Source organism: Tamandua tetradactyla, chromosome 3 (genome assembly GCF_023851605.1).
Source record: "Tamandua tetradactyla isolate mTamTet1 chromosome 3, mTamTet1.pri, whole genome shotgun sequence".
NCBI lineage: Eukaryota > Metazoa > Chordata > Mammalia > Pilosa > Myrmecophagidae > Tamandua > Tamandua tetradactyla.
In genome coordinates, this window is record NC_135329.1 from 28,253,758 (window position 1) to 28,275,394 (window position 21,637).

General features: G+C 43.9%; 1 protein-coding gene across 2 annotated transcripts; it reads right to left on the reverse strand.

Moving 5' to 3' along the window:
- Positions 1–1,975: 1,975 nt before the first annotated feature.
- TRIM35 (tripartite motif containing 35) lies at positions 1,976–18,044 on the reverse strand. 2 transcript variants are annotated; one of them, XM_077152850.1, is made up of 6 exons: positions 17,477–18,044; positions 14,533–14,628; positions 10,563–10,793; positions 5,850–5,872; positions 4,893–5,011; positions 1,976–4,336 (listed from the first exon to the last, which is right to left on the reverse strand). In XM_077152850.1, the coding sequence occupies exons 1-6, from the start codon at positions 17,909–17,911 to the stop codon at positions 3,759–3,761; spliced, it is 1,482 nt and encodes a 493-aa protein (XP_077008965.1). In that variant the 5' UTR covers positions 17,912–18,044; the 3' UTR covers positions 1,976–3,758. The 2 variants fall into 2 exon arrangements, with proteins under 2 accessions (XP_077008965.1, XP_077008966.1); XM_077152851.1 differs by having other exon boundaries at positions 4,218–4,336; positions 4,893–5,060.
- Positions 18,045–21,637: the final 3,593 nt, after the last annotated feature.

Here is a 21,637-nt window from a genome sequence, read left to right on the forward strand (position 1 = left end):
CTGTTACACTCATATTCACCGTGAATGTGAGGGCCAGTATCTGACCTCACCTTTAACTTTGCACATAGAAGTACATGAGCCATCTCGGGGACATGACAATGCAGTTTTATTGTGCATGATTACTAATTTTATGAACAGCTTTTCAAGACCTGCTCTTCTCTTGAGTAATCTTTCCTCTGCCCAAAACATAATTCTTTAGTCTTTTTCTCCCACCTGAAAACATGAGGCAAAGCTCCTGAGACCACCTCCGGGTTCTTGAATATTGACCAGTAGCAGCACAGAATCAGCAGTTCCTACTGTGTGCAAGCACTGGGCTCTTGGTAGTGACACAAATTGTCAATCACAGGATGTTAGAATTGGAAATGTCCTTAAAAAATTACCTGAGTGTCCAAGCTTCCCTGTTTACAAAACAGAAGTTAAATGGCTTTATCTTAAGTCTCATAGCTATTTACTAGCAGAACCAGGTAACAATAATAGTAAACTCTTGTCTGCTGAGTATACGTCAGACCCTACTCTAAGTATTTTACATATTTGCTCATTTACTCTCATAACAACCCTCCAAGGCAGGAACTACTATCTCCATTTTTCATGTGATGAATCCAAGACACAGAGAGGTTAAGTAACTCTCCCAAAGTCACACAGTGGTTGAGTCAGTTTGAATACTTACGTCACTAGATATTTTTGTGAGAATTGAGATTTTAAAAACGTATGTTGAAGTCTCAAGTTTAAATTTCTCTTCTGATGTCAGGAACAACTAAATTTCACTCAGCTTTTGTCCTGTTTTAAAACCCTGCACTTTGAAAGCTGCACTACAGTAATTTGCTTGGACAGTAAGCAATTGGGTCACTCTGGGACAGAGAGAAAAAGTGAGAGAGGGGAGATTTGAGGACACTGCACCTGGAAGCCACACATCGGATGGACTGAAATGTGGGGGACCCTAGAGTAGGGGAGGCCACCCATGGGCCACAACCTGAAGCCTGCATGGTACTGAGGAGGGGAGTGAAATGGAAGCGAGTGCATATCGCAAGGCTCAGGGGGTTTAATGGAAGAATTAGTGGGCTCCTGGATCAGGATTCCTGTCAACAGAACAACTCATCATCTCTAAGCAAAATCCAGAACTCAGAATATATGGGCTTAAGCACAGAGTTAAAAGTGAATTCAATATTACTGGCAGTCCGTTCCAACATGAAAAAGTTAGAATGGGCATAGTCCAAATACACCCTAAACAGTGGGAGAAAGATCAAAGGTCATGGTGGAGTTACAGAGAAGGCAGAGTTTAATAAATGAGTATGAGTGCTGAATCATTATATTGATATTTCTTTTACTCCAGTATCTTAGAGCAGCTAAAGTAAAAATCTAAAATCGTAGAATTGTTAACTCATACCACACCCTGAAATCTGTTCTACAGCCGGTTGTTGTGATGTGCTTTGAAATTTATTGCTCTTTTGTATATATACTATTTTCACAAAAAAAATTTTAAAAAGTCAATTGTGATGATAAATGCACAGCTATATGATATTGTGACTCACTGATTGTAACTTTGGATGATTACATGGTATGTGAATATATATCAAAAAAATTAAAAATTAAAAAAAGTCAAAGGAGAAGGTAGAGTTATAAAAAGATAGGATTTAACAAATGAGTAGGACTCCCAAATCATTATATTGATATTTCTTTTAGTCTCCAGTGTTTTGGAGAAGCCAGAAGGAAAAACCTAAAATCAAAGAACTGTAACCCATAACAAAACTCTGAAATCTGTTCTATAACTGATTGTTGTAATATGCTTTGAAATACATTGCTTTTTTTGTATATGTTATTTTTCACAATTAAAAAAATTATATATATTTTGATTATATATATATATATAATGAGCTCATTCTAGGACACATGCAACAAAAGAAAAAATAAACTGGATGTGATCAAACTTTTAAGTTTGTAGTTTCAAAGGACATCATCAAAAAAATGAAAGACACCCCACAGAATGAAAGAAAATTTTTTGCAAATCATGCACCTGATAATGAACTGACATCTAATAAGGAAGAAACAGTAAAGATGAGTAAGAACACATTTTCAAAAAACATTGCTTTTCCAAACTTTCACAATTAAAGACTCCACTGAAACCTCACATATTTCAGATGTTGTGATAGTCATTAAAAAAAAAAGCAATTCCTCTTACAGTGCAATTCATTAGACAATGAAATTATATATTTTTTAACCCTTTTGTTTACTAGAACATTGAAAGAACGTACACCAAAGAAAAAAGTGGGTTTTAGCTCCCATTTCATTTTTATTTTTTAAAAGAGACCTGGGTTATACAAATTGTCCTGAAAAAACTCTTCAATATCTAAAAAAGTTATTATAACTAACAAAATAATTTCAGGTCAAATTTATTATATAGAAGTTATATGTAACAAACACTTTATCGTAGAGGCTGCGGATGTGACTGGCTTCCAAAGTGCCCTGAATGTTTTTGGAGTGTGAGCACCGGGGCAGGGCGTGCATGGTGGCTGGCCCACCCCCGCAGCCCTCCCGGCCGCCCATACCTGGCCGGCTTCACACACACTGGCACTTCCTGCCTGGCAGGAAAGTAGGTGACCTCTGCTTTTTTAGTTTAGCCGATGTATCCAATGTGCTCACGGCCAAATTACAGGATTTGAGCCACACTTTTTAGTGTAAAACATCAGAGTTTGTGGACACGGGAGCCCAGGCAGGAGAAAAGATAAAGAGTCCCTGGTCTGGAATGTAGCCTCTGCATGTAATCTTTTCCTACAGGAAAATATTTTCTTTACACTGCTGCTGCCAAGGATGCGATGGGTTGACAAAAACTGCCTATGGGCATGTGTTGAGAAAGAAATGGCCGAGGTGCCAGTCTGTAGGCACGAGGAAGGGAAAAGAAACAGATGAAAACAAAAGTGGCCAAGCAAGAGGTTTAGGATGAGGGAGGTTGGGGTCAGCAAAGCAGAGGCGGCGGCGAGGGCCGAGGATCTGCTTCCCGATCGCCTGCTGGCTCCTGCATGGCTGAGGGAAACCACAGCACCATCCCCAGAAAGCATTTTCCCTTTCCTTTCTTCCCTAGCTGAAAAGGCCCTGTCTTCCCTTCCTGGCTCCTACCTCTGTAGGAATTAATCAGTAATCTCCTCCAGAGCAATTACAAAACAAAATCTTCTCAACCAACTGTCTCATTTGGAGATGAGAAAACTGAGGCCCCAGAGAAGGAACAGGTCAAAAGCATGGTTTTTAAAAAATTGTGTTTTAAAGTGCCTTGGAACTCTCTAGAGAGGAAATCATACAGAAGTATAAATAAATAAATCAGAGCCAATCCGTGGGGCAGCCTTGCCTCCTGCCCTGCAGGGGCCCCAGGGAGGCTCTATGGATTAGTTTAAAATACTGGTATAAGCAACAGGCTGAGCCCTTGGTCCTGCCCCAACACCACAGCAACGGCAAAGGCCCATTGTAGAAGCAAACACAATCCCCAGAAATAACCCACATCCTTGAAAGTGTCACTGACTCTAGGAGAGCCTGGATCCCATACCTCTAGGATGACTTTAATTGTGGGCAGGGAAGAGACAAAAAGGAAAACCAGGTTGGGTCTGGAGTTATGGAAAAAGGGCAAGAGAAGGCAGTAGGAGGACCCCTGAAAAGCTGGCGGGTGGTAGAGAGGCACCAAGTGAATGTGGACATCAGGATGAACCGAGAGAAAAAATGCCCACGACATGAGGCCCAGAGGTGTTCGAGCGGCAGCAGTGCGGGCGCCGACCTCAGCCATCCAGCTCTTCCTTGACGGTGATACGCAGGGGACAGATGCGCAGAGGCTCGGGGGGCCCATCGGCCGGCGTGTCCCCTAGGTAGAAGTAGGGACGCACGTCCCCGAAGCGGGCGTGGAACGTGTAGAGGTGGCAGTGGTGCTCAGCGTCATAGAAGGACAGCTCACCCTCCCCGCACTCCAGCTCCACTCGCAGGCGGCGTGGGATGCCAAGGACCATCGGTGGCATGGACAGGTCCGAGGTCATGCAGTGGTCCCCCTCGGCCCCCTGCGTGCGGCACAGGTACCAGAAGCCCGAATGGGTGTCGTGGTAGCAGCTGTGTGAGTGCCCTTCTGTCCTGGAGTCCTGGTGGACTCGCATCACGCCCACCCGCCAGCTTGGCAGCCCCCCCAGGTCAACCTCCCAAGCGTGGGAGCCCTGGGAGAAGATCTGGGAGCCTAGCAGACAAGGGGCCGAGAAGAAGCGCTCGGGGTTCTCCACCCGGACTTGATAGCTATGGTTGGTGACGCCAGTGAGGTCATCGGAGACGGACAGCCAGCCAGCCGCTGTGCTGGGATCGAAGCTGAAGGGTACTGAGAGCAGAGGGGAAGAGAGGGGAACAGTCAGCAATTTTTGCATCCCTCCTTTCTGCTACGCCAGCCTCCAGAAAACTAGCCAACTATGCTCCACCTGGCCCTGGGCCATGGAAGGAGCAGCCCTTCCGGGGACTTGGGTTGCTCACACACCCCATGTGATGGTGAAGAAAAGCATGTACTACCTCTCTGCGTAGCCAGCATTTCTCCTAGTAAAACCATGAACGGGGAACATGCGTGACCTGGAATCACCAGGGAGAGGTGATTCTAGAAATAAAAGGGCCGTGGAGGGGTCTTTCACTGTGTCTTAAATAGTGTTCTAACTGAGGCGGGAGATCATTTTTCCTTATTGTAGAGATGTTAGGACTGAATAAGAGCAACTCCTGCCAGGGGTTTGAGCAGTGAGAGAAAGAGTTGGAGCAGGAGCAGGGTGACAGGGACCTGTCTAGAAGACACTGGAGAAGAAATGAGCTGATGGATGAGGACAGTCTGATGAAGTGACAACTGGAAGACATGTTCAATTGGCTCCTCGTCCCCAATGCCTGCTTCTACTCACCAGATTCAACAGACATGACCATCTTCTTCCAGACGCGGTACTGCAGGGAGTCCAGGTACTTGCAGACGTTGATAAGCAGTCCAGGCTGGACAGGTTCTGGGTCCGTGGTGCAGAAGAGTCTGGGCAAGGAGAACAGGGCATGGCAGCAGGACTCGACTGCATCCTGGGCTAATTAAAGATAACTGGAAATAGGGAGCAAGACTCGACCCCTTGTCATGGAACTACATTTCCTGGCCACCTTCTTCAAGACAAACCCAAAATGGGTTATGATGGGAGATGAATCAGGAGCAAACTGGGCTGCTTACACCCCATCAGGAACCCAGCATAGGGGCTCATCCTGCTCCAAGTGGATAAATATAAACATGAGGTGATAAGACATACTTTCCCCATCTTTGAGAGCAGAAATCGCACACATCTGCTCATAGCTTGTTTGGGTTGAAAGGGACCTGAAGGGTCATCTAGTCCAAGAGTCCCAGTTGCTGCTTGAACCCCCAACAAGGTGTCATCTGGCCTCTGCTTGAAGACCTCCAGTGACAAGGTACTCACTACCACCCAGACATTCATTTTCATCTCTGAAGAGTGTTGACTGAGACAAAGTTCTTCCTTATTCATCCCTTGGAACTCAAAACAAACCTATGTATCCTGAGGCTCTCAGAGGGAGGGAGGTGACCAAGGCAGTGGCCTAAAGGTCAGGCAAACCCACGGAGAAATGTGAGCTAAGTCCAGGATGGCACACTCTCTTTCTTTCAGGTAGACAGTGAGCCCCATAGCCACACTAAGGGAAACAAGTAAGTATACCAGTACAAAATCAGATTTGCGTGCCTTGAAAAAAGGGCTCTCTCCTCTTGGCCCTTCTCACCACTCTCTTTGTATTACCCTCAGCTGGGGCCACTGGGGTTTGCATCCCTGGTATTTTTGCCTGCTCTTCCCTCCCTACCACCAGCCTTGGCAACTTACCGGCGTTTTCGGCTCTTGTGTTTCTGAAAGAGAGAAAATCCACAGGCACACAAACACAGACACAGAGAAAACATATAAGTTTCTGATTTCAAAAGGAGTCATACATCCCATGTTCATGGATCAGAAGATAAAATATTAGTCCCCAAAGTGACCAACTAGAATTAATTCAATGAAATCCCTATCAAAATTCCAGCTGGTTTCCTTGCAGGAGCTGAAAAGCTGATCCTAAAATTCACATGGAAATTCAAGGTACCCAGGGAGCCAAATCAATCTTGAAAAAGAAGGAAAATGTTGGGGGAATCAAACATTCCAATTTCAAAACTTACTACAAAGTAACAGTAAGCAAGACAGTGTGGTATTGATTAATAAGGACACATATAGAGACCAATGGACTAGAATGCAAAGCCCAGAAATACATCCTCACGTTTAAATTGATTTTTGACCTAAGTGCCAACACAATTCAATGGAGAAAGAATGTGGTACGGGGACAACTGGACATCCCCATGCAAAAGAATGAGGTCGTACTTCTACCTCATGCCATATACAAAAATTAACTCAAAATGGATCAAGACCTGAATATAAGAGCTAAAATGACAAAACTCTTAGAAGAAAACGTAGGAATAAATTTTATGACTTAGAGGTAGGCAATGGTTTCTTAGGTAAGATACCAAAAGAGCAAACATGCAACAAAAGAAAAAACAACTAAGCTGGACTTCATAGAGATGAAAAACTTCCGTGCTTCAAAGGACATCAAAAAAGTGAAAAGACAACTCACAGAACAGGAGAATTCACAGGACCCTTAGCGGTTCATGTATGGCATTTCCTTTCCTTTGGAGCATCCACACTTTATGTAGCTATTAACTCAGGGTAACTTACAGAAGGAGCCACAGAAAAACAATGGGGTTCCTAATCTTCCCACACCTGCCCTCCTGAAGACAAGTCCGCTTCTTCCTCGGTCCCTCGTCTTGTGACTTCTGGTTTTCCTGAACCAATGCCTCTTAACACAGGGAAGGCCAACTGGGGTTGGGGCGGGGGGATATTTTCTAACACTAAGGAGGCCTTTAGGTTGCAGGCAAGACAGGGAAAAGTGAAAGGGCAAAGATGTAGGAAGGGTCTGAGGGGTGTGAATGAAGTTAAAGAAAAATAAAAATGGTAATATGGGGCCAGGAGAGCCCAAATGGGCAGCCACGAGCAGGAGCTCATTAGAGGGGACCTGACGGCTCACAGCACTGCAGGAGACGACCCGCCTGATGCACTGCAGCACTTTTGTAGGATCTCCTTCCTCAAAGGATTTTTCTATACAGCAGGGTTATTTGTGGTCGACAGAATAATGCCCTCCTACCCCCAAAGACATCTATGTCCTAATCCCCAGAACCTGTGAATATGTTACTTTATACAGCAAACGGGACTCTGCAGATGTGGTTAAGAATCTTGAGATGGGAGATGACCCTGGACTGTCCAGGCAGGCTCAGGGTGATCACAGGTGTTGTTACAAGAGGAACGTGGGAAGTCAGAGTCAGAGGAGAGAGAAGACATGACAACGGATCAGAGGCAAGAGTGATATGACCATGTGAGGCATGCAACTAGGTGAATGAACCCTAAGGACAGTATGTTGAATGAACTGCCAGGAACAAAAAAATATTATCAAGCTTCACTGATATGGAATAACTATAACAAACAAATGTGGACCACTGAAGTCGAGAGCATGAGTTATCAGATTGGGGCTTATTGTTAAGGGCTCTAGATTGTAAGCTCCTACAACAGTCACATCTATTCCGGAGTTGTTACTAGTATTTCTAAATTCTGAGATATTGAGAGATTTATGTATAACCTGGCCATTCCCTGGCACTTCAGGTATCAGTGTGACACCTGAGACTCAGAGTTAGAGTTCTACAGCTATGAAAGTCAGCATTACCCTGTACAGCAACTTTTTAAAAAGCTGAAAAAGTGACCAGATTTCAACTAGAGATACGAATGAAGTGCATCTGGATAGGACTGAGGTAGATCAGAATACAAGGTAAAGGATGATATCGTCATATTTTAAAACTTCAACTTCTATGTGAGACCAAAGGGAGAGTTGTTTATTTGGTAGAAAATTTATATTTTGGGTAGCACATTACCTAATTTAACTTGTATCGTCAGCTGAGTTGAACACCATAAGTCCTTGTAATCTTGAATAGGGCATGAGATCTTGTTAGTTTGTACAGGTTAGTGTGATGTCCTAATATATCTCAGAGTAATTTGGGAAGAGAATTAAAAAAGGTACTTGCAAAGCCTTTGAGCAACTGGGGAGATAGGAAGAAATATTAAACTTCTCCATCTGGGGGAATTCCTGATATTCTTGACAAGCAGCAGGGATGACCAATTCAATAGGTTCAGGCCTCGAACCTGGGGTTCACCTCTATGAAACTTATTCTTGCAAAGGAGAAGCTAAGCCTATGTATAATTAAGCCTAAGAGTCACCCCCAGAAAACCTCTTTTGTTACTCAGATGTGGCTTCTCTCAGCCAACTCAGCAGGTGAACTCACTGCTCCCCCCCTTCCATGGGACATGACTCTATAGGGGTGTGAATCTCCCTGGTAACATGACTCCCAAGATGAGCTGGGACCTGGCATCACGGGATTGAGAAAATTTTCTGGACCAAAGGGAAAAAGAGAGACAAAACAAAGTTTCAGTGGCTGAGAGATTTCAAAGAGTCAAGAGGTTATTCTGGAGGTTATTCTTACGCATTATATAGATATCTCTCTTTAGTTTATGGTGTAATGGGGTGGCTGGAGGGAAGTACCTGGAACTGCTGAACTGTGTTCCAGGAGCCTTGATTCTTAAAGATTATATAATTATATAGCTTTTACAAAGTGACCATGTGATTGTAAAAATCTTGTGTCTGATGCTCCTTTTTACAGGTTATGGACAGATGAGTAAAAAAAATAAGGATTAAAAAAATAAATAAATAATAGCGGGGGATAAGGGGTAAAAAAAAACTGGGTAGTTTGAAATACTAGTGGTCAATGAGAGGGAGGGTAAGGGGTATGGCATGTCTAAGTTTTTTCTTTTTATTTATTTTTCTGGAGTGATGTAAACATTCTAAAAATGATCATGGCGATGAATATACAACTATGTGATGACACCGTGAACCCTTGATTGTATACTATGGATGGACTGCGTATGTGTGAAAATTTCTCAATAAAAAATAAAATAAAATTAAATTAAATTAAAAAGAGTGATATAACCAGTGTCAAGAACAGAGGCTGCTTCTCAAAGCTGGAAAAGCCAAGGCACAGATTCTCCCCAGAGCTCCCAGAACACAGCGCTGTTGACATTGTGATGTTTGCCCCATAAGAACAATTTCAGGTTTCTCACCTCCAGAACTGTGAAGTAACAAATACCTGCTGTTTTAAGTCACTGGATTTGTGGTAATTTGTTACAGCAGCCATAGGAAACTAATACAGTTACATTTAAATATTTAGTACATGTGGGCATCTGTTATATATATTTTTTAATTTTCAAAGGAGATTTTAAATCTCAGCTTCTTGGTATAGGGTCTTTATGTCCACACAAGCTCACTCAAAATCTATTTTGTGCTAATTTAACATTTTTTGCTCGAGATATGTTTATAAACAAACATTTGGCTGCCTTACTTTATTTAATAACAATACACAGCATTGAAGAAAGCTAGCTTCGCTTCTTTACAAAGAAGAATTATAGTTTCTATTTGTGTTATTTATTTTTATGAGCTTCTTATCAGAAAGCATTTGGAGTAACTTGTAAAAATATACACACTAGGATACAAATAGACAAGGCAAAGAGAATATAAGGGTAGAGAAATAGTAAAGAGTTCATTTGCTAAGAGGTCCCATTCAATTTCTGACATTTGGTTCTTCATTTCCTAACAACTACAGCACAGCACAGGTAAAGACACTACTGGCTAAGCAAACTAACAGGATACCACTGGTCAGAAGGCAGCTTTCCTGGCACTAGATCTCAGAGTTTTGATAAAGGAGGACCATGTCTGAGGTGGACAATGGTCTCAACAACCCAACAGTAAATAAATGCGAGCATGAGTTTGGTAGGACTGCTTCTTGTGGCTTTTCCCCATCAACTTGCAAGACTTTCCTGTCTTCAGCTGTTCTCTTGCACAGCCTTTCCAAATTAGCTATATCCCCAAAAAGTGCCAGGGACAGACCACCAGAAGAATCAGGAACCCTACCACTAAGGAGGTGAGGGACTAGCATAGCATGTCTCAGGGGCTCTGACTGGCTCAGTTCCAATACTCATTAATTTGGTGTGAAGCCAGAGTTAACTCACTGAAGGCAAGGATCCTACCAGTGGATCCTTGTGGAAATTCCTGACCTCACCTGAGGTCCTAAGCTGACTTTACCCTGCATAGACTGTTCTGCTGGTTCCTCTGTATCATTGCTATCAGAGGCAGCCCCACTTTATTCCTAACAGAAGAAGAGATGAAATTGCTATAATGATGCCAGAAAGCAACACAAAGACTCCTAGGAAATGAAGAGGCTCTCAAGAACTGTGGTCTAATTAAAATCTTTTTAGCATCTTTACACCAGCAGAAAACCTCATCTGTAAGCTCCTCCAGGCAGTCTCCTGGATCCACAGCAGACTGGCATGGCCGGGAGGGTCAAGATGTGGTCTATGGCTCCCCACTGGCCCTGATCATTGGTCAGGTCACTGAAACCAGAGCAATGAGCTCCTCACCATGAGAAAAGAAACATCATCTTCCTTCATCTCCATCTGCAGCCGGTCAATCTCCTGTGCCAGCGCCTCTGTCTCTTCTGCAAGCTGCTTCATCTTCTCTTCGGCCAGAACCTGCTTCTGCCTCGCCTCCTCGGACATGGCATCCAGGAGAGCCTGCTCCTCCACTCTCAAAAATTCTCGAAACTTGTCAAACTCCTGTCGGATTCGACCTTCCAGCCAAGCAGCCTCCACCTACAGCAGAGAGCAGGAGGGAACCCGGAGGCCCTTAAGTCACAGAAGGTCAGATAAGGAGAGAGCCTCTGTGATCACCTAGTCCAGTGTCTTTCAGATTTTTAGCAAAACACTCTAGTTTCAAAATCATATGTAGAATCTAACAGATAAAATATAAATGTATTTTATCAGCACAAATTTATAATTTCACATTTAAAATAGGGATGTTAAACAGTATAATGAGGTTGTTTTGATGTATTTTTTAAAAAATGAAATCACCCCTTACAGAAGACAACTGTAGTCCTAAAACTCCCTAATCATACAACGTTCTGCATCTTGTTCAGGTTTCACAGTAGCAAGAAAAACTCTGAATCATAAAATGAATTATTGCAAATAGTAATAATTTAAAAAATGATTTGCCTTCCAATTAATTAGGACTTCAAAGTTGTCTAATATAGGTTTACTGAAATAGTAAAAAGTATTTGTTTTCAAATTGAATCATAAATAATATGCACATTCCTAATCAGACAACAAAAAGAACAAATAAAACAAGCATAAATGTACTCAAAAAACAGAAAAATTCTTCTAATCTTGGAATGAGAAAGACCTTCCTTAGCATGATATGAAACTGAGAAGCCCCAAAGAAACAATGTGATAATTAAAAACATATAAAGATAAATTTTATATATCAAGAAACCATGTGAAAAGGATTGATAAATTACAAAAAATATTTGCAACATATGCGATGGATTGTTATCATTATTAATATACAGAGCATTTTTTAAAATCCACTAAGAAAAGAGAAATATCCCAAGGAAAAAAAGAATGTGAATGAGCATTTATGAAAGAAATGCAAATAGCTATCACACTTGTGAAAAGATACTTATTAACAAAGAAATGCAAATGAGAACAGATGGCATTGTTGAAATGTCAGGTTGGTAAATATTAAGTAAAAGACTGATAAAGTTAGTGTCAGAGAGGGCGAAATTCAAGATGATTTTTTTGCAAGGAAGATAAAGAACAGAGCAAAGCAGAAAAACCAGCACGTGCAAAGTTATTGCTAGCCACCTTCAATGCTGGCAGATAAAGCCACTCATTAAGGGGATACCTATCAAAACTTTTACTTTACACCTCAAGCTGGATTAATTGTATTTAAAAAGAAAAACATCAATCAAGCTGGGTTTCACAGCTGACCAAGTTACCCTTTCCTTCAGCAAAAAGAAGAGTTCCATAATGCCTGGGACAGCCAGGGAGGTCACTGCAAGCCAGGACAAAGCAACCCAGTTACACGGTTTTAGCCACAAACGGAAATCAATTAAAAGTACAGAGAAGAAGTTCTACAGTTCCATACCACTATTGGAAAAACAACTCAAAATGTGCTTTCTGGAAATGGCAGGTTAGTAATCTCATTTTGGGATTTGAAAGTTCAACATATATTCATGGCTTTGACAATATAACGACAAAATGATTCGTATGAAAAATGCCATTTCTCTAATCAGTGTTTTTTGTCTGTAAAGTTTCAGAAAAAAACTGTGAAGAACGAACATTTGCTGAATTACTTCTTGCTGGTGGGCACTTCATATGCATTATCTTATTGGAATGTTTTAAAAATCCTAGAAGAGGGAATTGTTATCTTTTTGTAGATGAGCATATTGGCTTGGAGGGGTTGAGGTATGTGCCTGGAGAGCCAGCCTGGGTTTGAAAATAGGTCTTGTTTTGAGGTTACTACCCTGACTTCTCAAAAATTCACAACCCTTTCTTTTCTTCTGCCCCACCAGCTCTGTGGCTCTTGTGGAAAGTCCTTTGCCAGTGTGCTGGTTTGGAAGGATTTATGTACCCTAGAAAAGTCATGTTTTAATCCTAATCAGTCATGTGGGAGCAACAGTTTCTTCTGATCCCTATTCAGTCTATAGATTGGAGACTTGATTAGGTTATCTCCACAGAGATGTGACTCAATCAACTGTGGGTATTAAACTTAATTAGATGGAGACGTGAGTCTTGATTAATTTACTGGAATCCTATAAAAGAGGAGACATTTTGGAGAGTGCTCCTTTTTGAAAACAAGGAGAGAGCCAAAGAACTGCGACAGAAAGACGAGAGAACCACGGAGACCACCAGCCAGCGACCTTTGGAGATGAAGAAGGAAAACACTTCCCAGGGAGCCTCATGAAGCACGAGGCCTGGAGAGAAAGCTAGCAGATGCCGCCATGTTCGCCACGTGCCCTTCCAGCTGAGAGAGAAATGCTGCAAGTCATTGGCCTTCTTGAACTAAGGTATCTTTTCCTGGATGTCTTAGATTTGACATTTCTATAGACTTGTTTTAATTTGGACAATTTCACAGCCTTAGACCTGTAAACTAGCAACTTAATAAATTCCCCTTTTTAAAAGTTGTTCCATTTCTGGTATATTGCATTCTGGCAGCTAGTAAACTAGAACAGCCAGCTATCAATGAGGCTCTTTTTTAAGCCTAGTCTTCTTCTACAGACACATGGACACTGGAGGGCACTGCAGGGCCTTCAGAGTGGTGCTCAGCAGCCCGAGCCAGGTATATTGGCTGGGACAGGTCCAACTGAGCAGTAATTCCTAGAAGCAAGTGCCTCAGAGAGTGACAGACCAGAACCAGGATAAACCATCGGATACTAGGCTGTCAATCTAAATAGGACATAGATGAAGAGGTCTAACCACAATAGTGGGGACAGATGAGAGCCAGTTCATTCATTCAATTAGCAAACATTTACTGATGACCTAATATGTGCCAATATCTTCTAGATATTGGGAAAAGTGCAACTTGCTTTCATTATATTTTAATAGGAGGAAATAAAAAGTAAATAAAAAACATAAAAGATAATTACAGGTAATGAAGTTTTATGAGGAAATTAAGCAAGGAGAGTATGACTCAGAGCGACAGAGGAGGGTTACTCTGGTGAGGACAATCAGAGAAAAGCATCTCAGAAGCGACATTTGAGGTGAGATTTTCACGACAAAAATGCTGAGAGTGGAAAGGATATGGGAAGAAGACTCCAGGGGGCTTGCTTGCTGAGGGGACATAAAGAAGGCCCAAACTGCAGGAGCAGAGAGCACGAAGCAGAGAACGGCAGGAGATGAAGCTGAGGGCAGGTTGGGAGTCAGGTGATGGCCTTAGAGTAAGGAATCTGGATTTTATTCTAAGGGTGACAGGAAGGTGCAGAGCAGTTTTAAGCAGATGAGTGAGACGATCCATGTATTTTTCTAAAAGCTCACTCCAGTCCATGGAGGGTGGACCACAGAAGAACAAGGGTGGACACACAGAGTCCAGTTAAGAGGGCTCCTGCAGAAGTCCAGGTGAGGGACACTGGTGACCTGCACTGGGATGGCAGCAGTGCATGTAAAGAGTATTAGACAGATGTGATGTATTTGGGAGACTGGGGTGAATGTAGGGAGTGAGAGAAAAGGAAGAAACTACTGACTCCCAGGCCATCATTAGCTTGCGCAAACAATACATGATGATGTGCGGCAAGTGCTGAATGTTATTCTTAACCGTAGAGCAGATGGCCTTGGTGACTTTTTAAGCCTCTGTGCTGGCACAGGCTTGCCCAGGACTCTTAAGGGCCAAGGTAGAGTAGACACAATCAGGGTCACAGGGCTATACAAGTCCATTGGAGCTGGGGAAGTTAGCTGGTGGGTGACTTTAGCCACGTCTGGTGCCTGAGCACCCTCGCCTCTCCCCGCTGACCTCCCTAGGTGTTGCCAATGTCCCATCTCAGCCTGAGCATGCACTCACCTCATTGTGCTTGGCGATGGCCTCGTAGGAGCGTTGAATGGCCCAGAAGGCCTTGGCTTTCTCTTGTAGCACCTGCTCCATGTTCCTACACTTTGCCTAATATGAGGAATGAGGAGAAAGCAAGGAGGCAAGTTAGAGCAAGCAGGAAGACACACACAACCTCATTTATAACTGGGATTCCATGTTAACATCAGTACAATTCAACATCTGTTGAACCTGGTGTGTGCCAAACACTGCAGAGCACAGCTGAATAATAAGTACAGTCCTTGTCCTGAATCAAAGTTTACAACATAAAGGGCCCTCAGGTAACTTCCAAAAACGGCCCTTTCGTTTTATACCTAGTACCAATGGGGAGACAGGGCTTAAGAGGTGAAGGGACCTGTTCTCTCTCGGGTCTAGCCTAGGCTGGAACATCAATTCCTGTGCCATGCGCATAGGACTGCAAAGTCAGTGTGGCCACAGGCTCCTTTCTCTATTTCCAAAACTGGACTGATTATGGAGCTGACCCAGTTATTTTCCATGAGGCCTTAACTATACCACATGTCCACTACTGCCCCTTCCTATATTTTAATATTGTGTGGGTCACATGAAATACTTTAATTCAAATATTTTGTGCTTAGTAAAAGGTTTTTTTTTAACTTTAATTATTGCTTATCTCATGGGACTACTTAAAGAACTATTGCTTCTTTTTTATATACAAGGCCCATCATTTTCTATCTAATACACGATAAAACTAGGACTTGAACCTAGATGGTAACAGCAGGAAGCCTGAAGATGATCCCCTGATAATGCCATCCTCTGGGGAGATGATAAAGCTTCGCTCCCCAAAGCTTCATCCACATTTGTATCTGATTTAGATGATGAGATTCTGTACTTTGAACTGATGCTGTAATGGTATGAGATGTTTAGGAAATCTTGGGAAGAGATGGGTGCGTTTTGCACGTGGGAAGGATGTGAGTCATTGGGGGCGGGAAGGAAGGCTGAAGCAGGCAGTCACACAAATGGGATCACATGGCCTCTAATGATCTCTGCCTCCTGGAATTCATTTCCTTGTAGAATCCCCTTTCCTCGAGTGGGGGATGGACTAGTGACTTGCTTCTAACCAACAGAATGGGACAAAACTGATAGGATGTGACTTCTGAGATTAGGTGACAGAGCTAATCTCTTGCTTGCTCGCTTGGGTAGAAGCCAGTTGCCATCTTGTGAGCTCCTCTGCAGAATAGCCCATGGGGCAAGGAACTGAAAACAGCCTCTAACCAAGAGCCAGTGAGGAACTGAGGCCCTTCGGTTCACAGGAACTGAATGCTGCAACACCACACAAGTAAGCTTAGATATTGTGGTGGTTTGGAGGTGTCCTTCAGGCCCATTCTAGGTGCTCTGAAATTCTCTCAGGGCCTAGAAATTGAGGCTCACCTGCCTCTGGATCCTTACACAAGCTGATGCCTGTCTGAAATGCCGGCCCTCACCCTCTTCACTTGGCTAACACTACTCATCTTCCAGGTACTCTGCTTGAAGCTTTTTGAGGGTAGGAATTATTGTCTGTCTCATTTCCTGCAGTATCGCTGGGACCTGGCGGTATAAGGCATCTGCTGAATAATAATAATAATAATAATAATAATAATAATAATAATAAGCTGATTTTAGACCATCACACACCTCCCTTGTGCCTGCTTTCACTGCTCTTGAATCCAGACTTAATCCCCAAATGGAGCCTGTGCCTTAGCACTCTTGACCCCTGCCCATCTCCTGATCTGTACCACTGCCAGCCCCACAGGGATTGGCAGCCCCTCAGGCTGCTTAGAATCTTACTTCAACTATCCCAATCAGCACCCAGCACTTCTCCTCCTCCCCTGCCTCCTCCTCGCCACAGGGTCTGGAGACCAAGCATCTGCAGCTCTTGCAGAGCCTCTCCTTTTCAGGACACTCAGATTCCTACCAACTAGTCAGTGTTTTCCAAACCGGAGGTCTGACCCATTTATTAGGAGGTGATTTTGCATTTCACAACGTGCACATTTTTAAAACGTAAGACATACCATGGACATTTTCACAAAATTTTTGTTTCAACAATAAGTCAAATGGGTGTCCTGGGTCATAATGTAAAATACACTTTTACTATGGATAAAGATCAAAATGTCCTGTAAAATCTTGGGCTAAGCGATCCCTTATTTCCTTGGTCATTCTTTCTTCCTATCCCAAAGAATCCCCCATGTTAGCTTTTCCCCATGTATCCCTTGGTTTATTTACAGTCAAAGGAACTCTAGGCATTGAGATACTGAGAAAATGAACCAGAATAAACCAGCTGGCTAGTGGCAGAGGTCTACCCAAGTTACACAAGCCAAATGGCAGGCTTGGGAAGCAGGGGTCCAATTTTAGGAGATTTTCAGGCTCCATATCACTTGCCAGGGCTTGAGCTCTTCCTCCACCTCCAAACTGTGCCAAGCTCAAGGGTCCTGTGTTTCTCACAGGTCACAGGCCACAGTGGGTTGGCATAAACAGATGCAGGGCCTAAGCCCTTCGCAAGTAGGTGCTCTTGCAAACATCACTTAACCCTAGCTCTCACTTCCTGTTTACATTCTCTTCTCCCATCTGGGGTCCCCTGGGCGGATCTTGATATGGAAAGCAGCCTCTGCTGACCACCAGCGTTAAAAAGGTACCCATGTCCTGAGGAAGCACCAACATATGGGCAGCAGGTAGAGGGGCTGTGATTGGGCATACTCAGCTCTGGCAGGCTGGAGTGGCCGGGTGTGGCAGAGTCAGAAACGCAGGGTCGCAGTCTGACTTGGCCACCAGGTGTGCGCTCAGGGGATGGCCAACTCCACCCAGGCTGCCTCTGGCTACTCACCGGCACGCACAGCAGGGGCCAGGCGGGCCGGGAGCCAAATGCCATTCCGGTGCTACCTTTCTAGATTCAGGGAGTCCACCTTCCGCACACTGCCACTCTTACCCGAAAGTCGTGGGCAGTGTCCTTCACCGGCTGCACGCGGTGCCCCTGGTGCCGGGGATCGGCCTGGCAAGAGCAGCACAGCAGCTCCTTGTCGTCGAGGCAGAAGAGGCTGTACTGGCCGCGGTGCAGGCGGCAAAGGTACGAGGAACGGCGCCCTGTTCGGCGCGTGCCCTCGGCCTCTTCGCGCAGCAGCTTCTCCACCAGGTTGTTGAGGGTGTGGTTGGTGCGCAGGTCTGCAAGGGACGCGCGGTCCTTGCACACCGGGCACGTGGGCGCCACCTGCACCTCCCAGTAACGGGTCACGCACACGCGGCAGAAGTTGTGGCCGCAGCTCAGAGTCACGGCGTCACGGAAGAGGTCGTAGCAGACGGCGCAAACCAGCTCCTCCTTGAAGGAGCGGGAAGGCCGGGGGGACCCTGCGGGGCCTGGCTCCATGGCAGGGGCCAACAGCGCGCCAACGCCCGAAACTCTGGCTCCGGCCCCTAGCACCCGGCTCCGGACTCCGTAACGGCCGGTGGGCGGCGCCAGCGCTGAGTGACAGCGGCGCTGGCCAACCGCGCGGGGCGCGCTCGGGTGGCTCCTCCCCGGTTCCGGTCGGCGCCGGAAACCCCAAAGGAGCGGGGCGGAACCCCTGAACCCGGCTGTTCCGGCCGAATCAGTTCTCCGATAGTCCTGGACGGGCCAGCCCCGTTTAGCAAAGAAAGAAGATGCACAGCTGTGCTGGTGGGTATTTCCGTGACACTGGCTCCTACTTCCGAATGAAATGGGAAATGAAGTCTAGGGAGCCGACCCTTTCCTTAACCAATCCACGGAAATCGCATGCTCGCGGGGTGGGAGAAGCGAGCGTTCCGACTTCCTGGTTCTCAGTAAAGGCTTGGTTTTAAAGCACCCGTGTATTATCTCCTAGGATTTATAGTGACTTTTCGGAGACCTGTCCCAATTCGTGCATTATTTTACTTACTTTCACTAGTCTTATTCCAGCCCACTAAGTAAAAGGTGGGTTAGGTATCACCTAACCCTCATTGCATAGGCTTGTGGGAATTGGGACACCGGTAAACTAGCCCAAATGATGATTCTCTGACTACTGTTGTTGTGAATAATAAACTGTCCTTTGTTTCTGACTCAGAAATCTTGTGTCTTTACCAGCATTCATGAAACTGGCAGGCTAACTTGGTTAGCTTGCAAATAGGGTAAACTCTCAGACCCTTTACAATTTTTGACAATTTTCTTCCACACTTTTCCTTAGAATAACCCTTTCCACAAAATTCTAAGAGGGTAAACACACTAATTTTTATTGCCTTCTGCAGTATTTCAGTATTTTTGGTTCTTCTGCAATCACTTAGGGAGCTTGCTCACCAACTTCAGATCTACTAGCCTCTCTGGGAGAAGAGACCCAGGAATCTGCATTTTTAAATGCTCTCCAGGTGATTCGCAGGCATACTACAATTTGAGAACATTGTTCTACATTTGTCCACCCAACAAGTACAGGTCTCCAATTAGAACTATTTTTGAACTATGGGTTCAAAAATTAACTTTGGCGCAATCATTGCAAAGGCCACGAGATGGAGCTAATAACCCTACACTACAGGCACTTCACTGGGAACCCTGTCTCTTATCTCATTTCCTTTCATTTGTTCTCTCACTTGTGTCTCACCTGTTCCCTGGTTGCTCTGTGACTCTGTGTTGCAATCTATGTATCTGATTCTGTTTTTGTATGATTTTCCTTCTTTTGTTGTGACTGTTTTTCTCAGACTCTGTAAGTGGGCCACAAATTAAAACAAGGGTGAAGAGTAGAACTTAGCACACATAACCATTTTTTCTTTAAGTGGAATACAAAGGTTAACATTAACCGATCTCTTTTCTTTCTGGAAATCGTAAGAAGACTTGGTTCTACTCCAAGCTCTACCGCTAACCAGGGGCGTGAGCTGGGGCATATTATTTCACTTTTCTAACTTCTTTTCAGAGATGGAACTAATTTCACGAGTCCTTTCTAGCTCAGACACTCTGAAATTGCTTTATCTTTTGCATAATTTCAGGAAAGCAGGAGAATAAGAATTTGCCAAAGAGAAACCAATTTGTTAACTTCTTTCCTTCCTTCCTTCTGTAGGAAGGCCCATTTTCAAACGACCCTGAAATTTAGGTCCTCTGCATGCTGGCTAAACTACTGCAAAGGCCTACTATTGGTTCCTTTTGGGGGGAGCGGGGGGGGGGGGGCGGGTTACCAAATTACTTTATTTGAAGGAGTGGTACGAATGAAAGAATTTGGTGGATATTGATACAACTTACAGAAACCCAACATGCATGCACTGCCATGATAACCACAGAAGTCACCCCATGACTTCTTCAGTTTCTCAACATCTTCCCTCTCCTCATGAGAATGGTGAAGAAAATATTTGGCAAAAGTTCTCCAAAACCACATTATCATGGTCAAAATATTAAGACATTGACGGGTAGATGTAAGAGGCATAGAGCTTCAGGTTGCTCTGGTGGTTGATGACTACAGTCAGAGTCCCTGTTGTAGTTCTGGGACACCTGCAAGGAGGGATGTGGTTGTCATGGCAGGCAGTTGAGGAGAGGAGGCATTGTTGGAGCAGTGGCCAGCCAACTGGGGTGAGTGCTGGGTTCCCTTCAAGCACTGTTGAAGCAGGAAACCACAGTAACTGTCTGCAGAGACATCTGTCTACCAGTAGTTCTTGTTGCCTCTTAATTTCTCCATCCAATATCCCAAACATTCCCGCCAGCCACTGCCAGATTTCCAAATGCCCTGCCATCACCATGTAAATTTATGTAAGAAACTAACCACTTTTTAAATATTATATTAGGGGAAAAAATCGTAGGTGCAAACAGAAGATGGGGACACGACCTCTATTTTCTTTTCTCTTTTTTGCATGGGCAGACACTTTATTTTTTGTTTTAAAGCAATGAACTGGAAAGTGGCTACTGCCAATAAAAGGCAGAGATTCTTAGATTGAAAAGCAAGACATAACTACATGCTACCTAAAACAATCCAACTTTACATATAATGACACAAATACGATTAAAGTTTAAAAAAAGGAAAAAGATATACCATGGTAACACTAATCAAAAGAAAGTTTATAGCACTGTATTACTATCAAACAAAGAAGATTTCAGATCAAAGGATATCCTAAGAATAAGGAGAATTACTGCTGAATACTCCAGGGAAGCCTTATAAAATGAGGAGAGAAAGCTAGCAGATGTGTCCTCCCAACTGAGAGAGAAATTCTGAAGTTCCTCAGCCCTTTCTTTGGAGTTAAGGTATCTTTATCTGGATGACTTAATTTGGACATTTTCATGGCCTTAGAACTGTGAACTTACAACTTAATAAATTCCATTTTTAAAAGCCACTCCATTTCTGATATATTGCATTCGGCAGCTTTCAAACTAAAGCACTATGTAAAGGGAAAGCTAAGGAACTCAAAAATTACCAGCCAGCCACAACCGTACTAACTTGGGGAGGAAGCAAGCCTCGTTGCCTCTGAAACCACGAGCCACTAAATTCCTTTTGATAAACCAACCCATTGTGTGGTATTTGTTATAGCAGCTGGGAAGCTAAGATGGTATGAGACACAGTAATGGCTTGGGCCATCATTGAAACCTAAACCATGGAAGCAAGAAGGAGGATAGGGGCTTTTAGTTGGTCTCTATAATTCAGGAAGACATTCCAATAAAAAACAGTATGTAATGCAAGTGACTTGGGAAAACAGCTACGGTAGTATTTTAGTTTGCTAAAGCTGCCAGAATGCAACACACCAAAGATAGATTGGCTTTTAATAAGGGGACTTATTTACTTAAAAATTTATAGTTATTCAGAGGAAAGGCAGCTAGCTTTCATCTGAGTCTCTCTGTTACATGGAAGACACATGATGTCTGCTGTCCTTTCCTGGCTTCTGGGTTCCAGTGGCCTTCCCCAGGCAATTCCTTTCTGCATCTCCTAACATCTGGGCTGAGCTGTAAGTACTGAGATGAGGTAGGCTTAGCTGCTAAGCTCTCCTCTGACCTCTCTTTTTAGCTCCCAGGTAATTAAATTAAACTTCACTCATTGTGGAAGGCACTCCCCTTAACCAACTGCAAATGTAATTAGCCATAAATGAATTTCATATACTGATTTAAGTCCACAGAAACAGAACAACGGGGCATCGT